This window comes from Epinephelus fuscoguttatus, linkage group LG5, assembly GCF_011397635.1.
Source record: "Epinephelus fuscoguttatus linkage group LG5, E.fuscoguttatus.final_Chr_v1".
Taxonomy (NCBI): Eukaryota; Metazoa; Chordata; class Actinopteri; order Perciformes; family Serranidae; genus Epinephelus; species Epinephelus fuscoguttatus.
The window spans coordinates 8,472,976-8,482,453 of NC_064756.1; the positions used below are offsets into that span (position 1 = coordinate 8,472,976).

Here is a 9,478-nt window from a genome sequence, read left to right on the forward strand (position 1 = left end):
GTTAAGGTGCCAGAGATGTCAGTTGGTCGTCCTGTACTTACAGTATGTCGCCAAAATGTTCCACAGCGGTTAATCTGTGTGTCTCAGGCATGTTAACATTAATCTAATTTAATATAACCCAGTTTGAGGGCTGTAAGGGTGCAAAAGTGGCTACTAGGAAATAAAAAAATCTGTAATTTCCCTCCATGCAAATCATACTAAATATGCCCAGTGAGAATATCATTATAACAGATTTTAATTTCATTTGCAAGGTTCGTGCAAACATCATCACCACCTCCCCTGGCTGCTGCTTAATTACTCCTGCACATCAATTATTCATACTTTGTAACAGCTGGTAATGTAACACACATTAACAGGAGTCTAAGTCACCTCTGGGACTTTCTGCTCTCCATCTGCAGGCTCCCCCTCAAGGTCACAGTGTCATTCAGTATGTTTATATGTTGTATTTAACAGCACCAGACAGGCAAGAGAAAAACACAGCCAGAAATCAAGCGCTCAGCTTTATTGGTCCTCCTTGTGGACAACACGTTTGGGCGTACATTCACAATTTCATGGCATTTGACAAAGTAAGACGAATATTTTTATCATGAGTAAACTGCAGGTTCGGATCTGTCACCTCAAGCTCCCACCTCAGGTGTTTGCATGTTTGTATTTGTGTCATCTGGTTTTGGGAGCAGGCCTGGGTGGTCGATGGTGCTGGTTGGGTCCGATGTATTTCAGTGGAGAATACTTTGGCTTCTCGATCACTTCTAAGCCCAAATAGGGCTGCAGGGCTCGGGGGACACGCACTGTTCCCTCCTGAGGGGATGGAGAAGAAGGACAGAGGAGGGGAAGACACAGAAGAACACTCATGTTAAGGAAATTATAAAAATGTTTTGAATTAGCTGGGAATCCACCAATTGGGTAGTCTGGAAACATTAGGTTTAATGGTGGTTGCCATTCTTGTATTTGTTTGGTGAAACTCTCTTTTTTAGATAAGAACGTCAGGTTGTGGGTTTGGGTTTTGCTTTCAGAGGCAGAAGTTAGTTGAGGCTTGATTTTGTCACATTAGTTTCTTTAATTTGGCATGACCATTTTATCCCTTTCTCCCCCACATTTGAGAACCTTGTGTTAAGGTCACTTTTCATTTTTACACTTCTATTGTGACTGCTTCAATTGTGTAATTGTTGTGTTATTGTTGTCTTTTGACTCCTGTTTCAGAGGGGGGCTTAACAAAAGTGAAATATAATACACATAGTTAAATGTATTTCATTATCATGTGTGCATGTAAATGAAAAACATGTTTACATGAAGAGGTGTCTAATACAGATTAAGAAACATGGGAATTAGTGGGCTGTTACAATACAGACTGAAATCGTTTCCCCTTAATGAAGCCAACTGAGCATGTTGTTATTATTATTTATTTGTCACACAATTTCTCTCCCTCAGGACAATGTAAAACTGTTTAGCAATATAGAGGAAACTGTAGTATTATTTGTCAGTAATCTTTAAGAAATACATTACAATTTGTATAAAAATGTTTTGCCTGATACAATCACAAGGGGGAGCCACTTCAAAAAAGCGCATGCAAATAAATACACGTTAATTCAGTGGAAGGTGGACAAGGTGACGGAAGACTCAAAGAGAAGGGAGGAAAGTGCACGTATATTTTTCAAAAGACGGTTTTTACACATTTTCATGAAAACTTTTTCGGTCCGTGTTCAGTCGCTAACATGTGCTGTTATAGTGTTTTTTGTCAGCTGGGTGTATACATACACAACTACTCTGTACATACACAAATGTAACTACAAGTCTGCCATGAGATTTTTATTTTATTTCTTTCGTTTGCAGTGCAGAATCTTCAGCTATGTTATGGATATTATATAGTACTGCTGCCAATAAATGTTCAACAATCCTACACACTGGACCTTAAAATCTATTTTATTTTCTAGGACATTTATTTTTTTGCATTAAAGACTTCCAGGCTTTTGGGGAACCCTCATGTGTGAAGTGTGCCCTTATGTTGGCGTCTTACTTTGGTCTGATGAGTCTCCAGGATGGCGATGACTGTTCGGGGGATGGCACACGCTGTAGCATTCACCTAGAAAATAAAACACATCATGGAGGTGGTATACTGCTGTAAGCTAACCCCGCAGGAATGTACAGCAGTGCTGCCTCATCTGCAGTCTTACTGTGTGGGCGTACTGCAGGCTGCCGTCCTCTCTCTCATACAGGATGTTGAGACGTCTGCTCTGGTAGTCTGTACAGTTGGACCCACTGGAAATCTGACACATACATTTAGATAGAATATAGAGAAAGGAGAACCGCAATCAGAATCAGCAGCAAAATACAGCGAACTGGCTCTGTGGAGTTCAGTGGGTACGGCAACAATACTCAGGCCTGGTTTAACTGGAAAAAATCATCATCTTCTTTCTCCTCCATTAGCATTTTGTTACTAAACACAGTCCAAATTTGCCTTCTTATTGCTACATTTTCCTCATGCACACATGCTACAGATTCTGCTCGCCATTATTAATGTAGGAGATAATGAATTAAATATAGGATGTAAAAATACACTTTTCAACCATGGATAACACTTGTTTGGCAACCAAACATTGATTTTTTTGGGGGCTTTAGAGACTTTTTCATCCTGTTTAACTTCAGAGGTTTAGAGGAATAATGAGATGGGACTGTGAGGGCGAGCATGCAGGCTTTGACTGACAAGTTAAGGGAGTCACTGGAGACATGTTTGTGTGTCTGTCCATGTCCACCCTGCAGCATGAATTGGCATCTTTAGCTAAGTCATGGTCAGCAAATATCTCAGCTGACATCCTGTTACATCCTACATATCTGACTTATACTGGTGAAGTAAGGTTAGCTGGTATCTGCTTTTACCATATCAACCCTCGCGGACCCTGAGGTCCTCCGGCACTGGCCTTTTAACCATACCACAAGTTAGGACTAAAACACATGGGGAGGCGGCATTTTATCATTATGGCCCCCGATTGTGGAACAGCCTGCCGGAGAACCTCAGAGCTGCAGAGACTGTTGATGTTTTTAAAAAGAGGCTCAAGACTCATCTTTTTAATCAGGCTTTTAACTGATCTCGTTATTTATCTATTTTAAATTCCTCTTATAACTGATTTATCCCTCTATTATCTATTTTTTATTTATTTTTTATATTCTTACCCTTCCTCTTTTTACGTTCTTATCTCATTTAACCTTTATCTTTTGTTATTTTAGTTAGCCTATAGCCTAGCATTTTATGTCTCTGTTTTAGATCATTCTTACCTAGCTACTAACTCAATTTTATGAGCTAAATAGCTTTTTGTTGGGTGGGAGGGTTGGGTTTTCTCTTTTCTTTTTGTTTTCTGTTTGGATCTTTGTTGTTTTTAACCTCTGTGAGGCACTTTGTGTTACTGTTGTATGAAAAGTGCCATATAAATAAAGTTGATTTGATTTTGATTTATCTGTGATGTAATGGGACAGACCTCTCCGTAGCTGTCCCTCCCAGGCATCCATGCCTCTATGTCATACTTTCTGTATGCTGGAAGGCCCAGTTCCTGTGTCGGCATGTCCAGCACTCTGCGTACAGATACACACAAACACAGCTTAGAGCTAGAAATTCTAATATCATGTAAAATTTAATGGATGTAAGGAAGGACAGGGCCACTTAGACTGTGACTCTGTGTGTGTGTGTGTGTGTGTGTGTGTGTGTTAACCTGTAATGTAGTTCCAGTGCAGAGAACATCTCTTTCTGCAGAGAGACAAATTCCTCCAGCAGCTGAGAGCTCTCTTCTCCCGTCTCATCTGCTGTCACTCCAAACATCTCTACCTGGACGGAAACACACACACACACACACACACACACACACAGTTAATTACAAAGATTTGGCAATGCACATTTGTATGTAACTGATTTCTAATTACTGTTGCAAAATAGTGGACTTGTTGTTACCTTGTTGAAGTGATGCACCCTGTAGAGCCCCCATGTCTCCCTGCCTGTGTCTGTCTCTGCTCTGTAGCAGGTGCTGCTGCACACCGTCCTGCAGCGGGAGATGACAGATCATGTCAGCTAGAATTCCTCCTGAAATGACACTATCTGTAGCAAACTAGAGGTGAGGGCTGCTTCTCACCTGACAGGCAGGTCCTTCCAGTTTACTGCATGATCCATGAAAAAGCCTGGAGAAGACGGACACACATCAGAAGGTCAGATTTAGATTTAGGGCACAGTCACACATGCGCAAAATTACGATTGGTGAATATTTACCTCCTTTTCACTTCGATTCAGTGCAAGCAAAGGAATGAATAACACATTTGCTTAAGAATACAGAATTTGCCTCGCTACTGGAAGCAAATGTTTTATTGGCCCCTTCACTCGCACTGAATAGAAGTAGACGGGTTGGGGGTATTCGGGAAACTCAAAACCTCGTCAACGTTGCCTTTTAACGCAGTGCATTAACATTAGTGTAAGAGGAAGCCTCACCTGCCACTCCGACCTCTCCAGTCCCAGCCAGTTTGAGGTCTGGGAAACGTGTCTGGTCCAGTGAATAGACCTGAGAGAGATGGGCATTGGGCTGCATCCCACAACCCTCCTGGAGGGGGACAAAACAAAATGAGGTTCATGCTGCTGAAAGCAAACACAAGTACTCTGCAAAAAACTGTTACACACAGTACAGAGCCGTGATCAAGTGGAATGATCTGCCAGCAAATATTGTCTTAGAGAACAGTAATGAAAGATTTAAATTTTTGTTGAAACATCATCTTCAAATACACTAGAAAATATGTATCTGTAAATCTGGTGATCTACTTTGAATGACTTTAAACCCTTTGTTTCCCTTGGAATTACATGTGAGAAAGCACATAATAGTTATTAGTTAAGGAGGCCTTTGAACAAATGATTTATGTCATGTATGAATTACTATTGATTTTGTACTTGGCTGAATTTCTGTTGAGAGGATGATAATATTATTTCTCTTCAGTATGCATATGATTTATTCAATGAGATAAGCTGTTTTTGTTTTTGTTGTTGTGTGTTTAAATGTGTATGATTGTATGTGTTGTGGACCCCAGGAAGAATAGCCAAAGTGTATACACGTGCTAATGGGGATCCGAAAGAAAGAAAGAAAGAAAGAAAGAAAGAAAGAAGAGAAAAGAGGAGAGGTCAGTGAGAGTCGGCTAGTGTGTGGCTTAAAAGAGGCTTTAGTCTTGAAACTGTTATGTCTGAGGGTGCTGTCAGACCTAGAGTCGTCTCCTTTGGTCCGAATCAGGGATTAATTTTGTCACAAAGTTGTATAATTGCCTAGAGTTGGTTTGTGTTCTCACGGCAGCATTTACAAGAGGACCAGATCAAATGTCTTGTGTGAGAAAGCTGCTCTTGATTGGTCAGAATTTCCATGCGTGAAAAATCCAGGAAGTAAAGCAAACGCTGAAGAAGAGTACACCTGCAAGATAAATGTGACACTTTCTAATGTCACAATGGAGGGACAACTACGCAGGTTGATTTTAGCGCTGCTCATCGTGGACTATATTGCTGTCATTGTTCATTTTAGTCAAACCATACAGTTTGAAAACGAGACGCGGCTCCAACTAGAAAACAATGTTTTGATGCATTGGATGTGCTGAATGTGCATATTAAGGCAGTACAGGAGGAGGTGCACATTAATAATCCTCCAGGACTGTAACATGCTCATGTTTGACCCAAACAATGTGTCATGTGACTGCACTTCTCACCACAAACCAACCGCACCAGAGTTCGTTTGAAACCAAACCGAGACCACCTCTTCAAGAAGGTCTCGGTCTGGGTGTGATTGCTGTGTTCACACGTGCACAAATGAACTGCACTTAGGGAGCATACAAACTTGAGTTTGTGTGTGAAAGCACCCTGAGTGTTTTGTTGCAAAATATTCAGTTCTTTTTTAACAAATGTGCATTTTAAATCTCAATTTTAGTTATTAAGTTTAGTATCTTCCATTAAGTCAAACTGCAGTATCATGATAACACCTCCTCAATATCATTATGAAACAGAGTTCTGCTACTCACAAATATCGCCCCCTTCAGCAGGTCAGGAACAACCATGGGGATGAAGCCCTGCAGGAGTCAAAAGGAAAATTCAAATTTGGCTCTCCTATACGTTAACAGAATAATAATACACGTTCATTTAGCAGACTTTGCTTACCCGTCTCTGTAGTGTGTCGAGGGCAAGGTTTTGTAGTGCAGTCTGAAGTCTGGCCCCTGCGCCCCTCAGATAGTAGGACCTGTGGCCTGAGACATGAGCTAGATGTCTGCAGGAGAGGAGGGAGAAACAAAGTATAAAGATTCTCATTCATAATGAGCTTAATATTATTAAATATTATGGCATACAAAAATGCATTTTCCTCTGCAAACTTTTAGCTTTCTCGCTCTCAACCTGCAGGCTTACTAAAGAGGAAAATAACAGCCTCTCTTCTTCAGTTTTCTTTCAATCATATGAACAAAAGGTAAAAATAACAGCGCACAACTGGCACAGGAAGTGGAATATCAAGTGGGGCAAGTCATCCTCACCTCTGCCTTATGAGACCTAACCCTTCCCCCAGCTCTAAATGGCCTCTGGGCTTGAAGTCAAACTCTACAGCAGAGATACAAATCACTGATTATGAAATTTGTTTTTTAAAAACACACATGAGTAGAGCAGTTTAGATTATGACTGATCTGACACTTCACCTGGTTTCTGTCCGACCAGCTCCACCACCCTCGCCTGGCTCTCATCTCCAACCGGCTGAAAAAGTAAGGACGCACTTTCAGACGTTTCAAACCACGCTAATTTTTCTCTGTGTGTGTATCTGTGTGTGTGTGTGTGTGTGTGTGTGTGTGTGTGTGTGTGTGACCTCACCACATCGGGGTGTGAGGTGTTGGGCAGCCTGAGCGCTCGTCTGTAGTATTCCTGATCCAGCTCATTCTCTTTGGGATAGAGTTGATTCAGTCTGTTGCGGACCTCTCGGCCCTTCTGCAGAGCCTGGGTGTACTCTGGGAGCTGTGTGACAAACAACAAGGACTCAGAACTGGTCCCAGGTGTGATTTAACACTGACCAACACACTGATAATACTAACAATATGAAGATTGGCTGAGTTATTACCCAAGTATTAAAGAGTTTAACATTTAAAGTGTCAAACTTACACTGGCAAGAGCTTTCTTGTCGTTCTTGGACTGTGTGGAAAAGATAACTGATATCACAATTATGAATGCAGTTTATAGTCTTACAACTTATGGTAACACAAAAATGTAACCAGAACTTCTATATATTCAAAACAATCAACACAAACAGCATATAACAGAGAAGTAGTAACTGTAATAACTTTTACTGACCACTAGCGTTTTGACTGTGGCACCGATGTGACGCTTCTGCTCTTCCAGCCCAGCAATTTCCGCCTGCACTGCCTTGAGCTCCTGCCACACACACACCTACGATGTGGACACACAGACAATCAACTGAAATGCAAGTAGAACAGTGGATTCTCCATGTTTCCCTTATAGGACATTTATACACCAGTCAGCCACAACATTAAAACCACTGTCGGGTGAAGTGAATTACATTGATCATCTTGTTACACTGCAATGCTCGGCTGGGAATCCTTGGGTCCTGGCGTTCATATAGATGCCACTTGACACGAGCCACTCATCCAAACTCTGTTGCAGACTAAGTACCTACCCTCATGGCAACAGCACTCCCTGATAGCAGTGGCCCCCCAGCAGGACAATGCGCCATGCCACACTGCAGAAACTGCTCAGGAAAGGCCCGAGAAATGTGACCAAGAGCTCAAGACATCGACTTGGCCTCCAAACTCCCCAGAATCAAATGTGATCCAGCATTCGTTTGACGTGCTGGTACACCAGAGGTACCCATGATCCAGGGTTGGGCCTCCTTGGATCAGACTTGACCTGGACCTCTGCGGATGTCCTGTGGCATCTGGCACCAGGGGCTTGGTGGCAGATCCTTTGAATCCTGTAGGTTGTGAATTAGCGTACGAGCACATCTCGTGAACGCTCAATCAGATTGGGATCTGGGGAATCTGGAGTCCAAATTCCCCAGATCCCAATCTGATCATGAGACGTGCCAGTAACCTGCCTCACAACCCACAGAACTCAAAGAAACAGACGCAAAAGCCCTGGTGCCAGACGCCACAAGACGCCACCAGAGGTCCTGTGACGATGCTTTGACGGATCAGATCCAGGTCCGATCCAAGGAAGTCCCACCGTGGATCAAGGGTACATCTAGGGTACTGACATGTCCCAGGGATACTCTATGACATTCAGATCTGGGGACTTTTTCACTCCGGATCAACGCCTTTAGCTATTTGTCACGTTCCTCGGGCCTTTTTTAAACAGTTCCTGCAGTGTGACATGGTGCCTTGTCCTGGTGGGGTGGGACACTGCCATAGGGAAGTACCTTTGCCATGAGGCGGTGAGCTTGGTCTAACTTCAACTGTGTTTAGATAGGTGGAACATGTCAAGTGGCGTCCACATGAATACAAGTTCCCTTGCAGAACCTTGCATTGTAATGACATGATCAATTTCAAGAATATATGCAGTACAGTATGTAAGTGTAGTGAGAGCTATTGACAACCTGAGTCAAATTCTTTGGGTGAATCTCAGTAAAGTAGACCAATGCAATGTCGGTCTGACTTTAAACACTCTTAAGCAGCCACACAGCCAGCTGTCAACCCATGACACATGTTTTTGACAGAGGTTATTATCATACTTATTATTTAATTCATGTATTTTTTATGTGTTGTCACAAAGAGGACTGAATTAGCAGCTTTAGAGTCACTTACAATCTTCCTGACATCGTCCCCTTTCAGGTCACCCTTCCTGTTCTCCACATTTGCTATGACTTTGTCAGTCTCCTCACACACTGCTCTCATATCCAGCTCGGGTTTGTCGCTGTAGCCTTCACGGACATGCTCGTACAAACTGCTGCGGACTCCGTGAGAGAAGCGGTGCGGGGTGAACACACATGTCCTCTGCCTTGAACACTGCCTGGCGACCGGCTTTAGCACAAACAGTGCAGTGCATCCGACTCTTGCGACCATGCCGATGCAGGTCGCCATGTTTGTGTAGTGGACGATGTTGCATTCGCGGGCTATCGGAATTGCAACGATTCTAGGCTACCGCATTTGAAAACGGTTACACTTAATGATTATTGACTGGACTATTGTCTTTTTTAGCTGCTAATTAACCAGGGAGTTCAAAGTAAATGTCCGTGTTTTAAAATATTGAAAGTCTTTGTAGATTTTTTCCTCTTCACATATTTTGGTATGGTGCCATGCTTGACAGGGGCGTAAATTTTGACAGTGCACTGGGGCCTGTGAGGTGGGGGGCCCATAGAGACATATGAAGCAATGTCTTATGCATTTGTCCTTGTCAAATAAACAAGTAAATAAAATATAAAAAAACATACATTAGAGATGAGCGAGTACACCAATATCTGTATCTGTTCAGCCAACTAAATTATCTGTATCT

At 42.4% G+C, this 9,478-nt stretch overlaps 1 protein-coding gene across 1 annotated transcript; it reads right to left on the bottom strand.

The window, feature by feature from the left end:
- Nucleotides 1-473: 473 nt before the first annotated feature.
- sars2 (seryl-tRNA synthetase 2, mitochondrial) lies at nucleotides 474-9,073 on the bottom strand. Its single transcript, XM_049577360.1, has 16 exons — nucleotides 8,791-9,073; nucleotides 7,325-7,420; nucleotides 7,136-7,165; nucleotides 6,851-6,991; nucleotides 6,682-6,736; nucleotides 6,523-6,586; nucleotides 6,158-6,263; nucleotides 6,022-6,069; nucleotides 4,466-4,574; nucleotides 4,116-4,161; nucleotides 3,938-4,025; nucleotides 3,702-3,814; nucleotides 3,471-3,564; nucleotides 2,172-2,264; nucleotides 2,015-2,080; nucleotides 474-798 (listed from the first exon to the last, which is right to left on the bottom strand). Exons 1-16 carry the CDS (start codon nucleotides 9,064-9,066, stop codon nucleotides 658-660), a joined length of 1,566 nt encoding a protein of 521 aa, XP_049433317.1. The 5' UTR covers nucleotides 9,067-9,073; the 3' UTR covers nucleotides 474-657.
- Nucleotides 9,074-9,478: the final 405 nt, after the last annotated feature.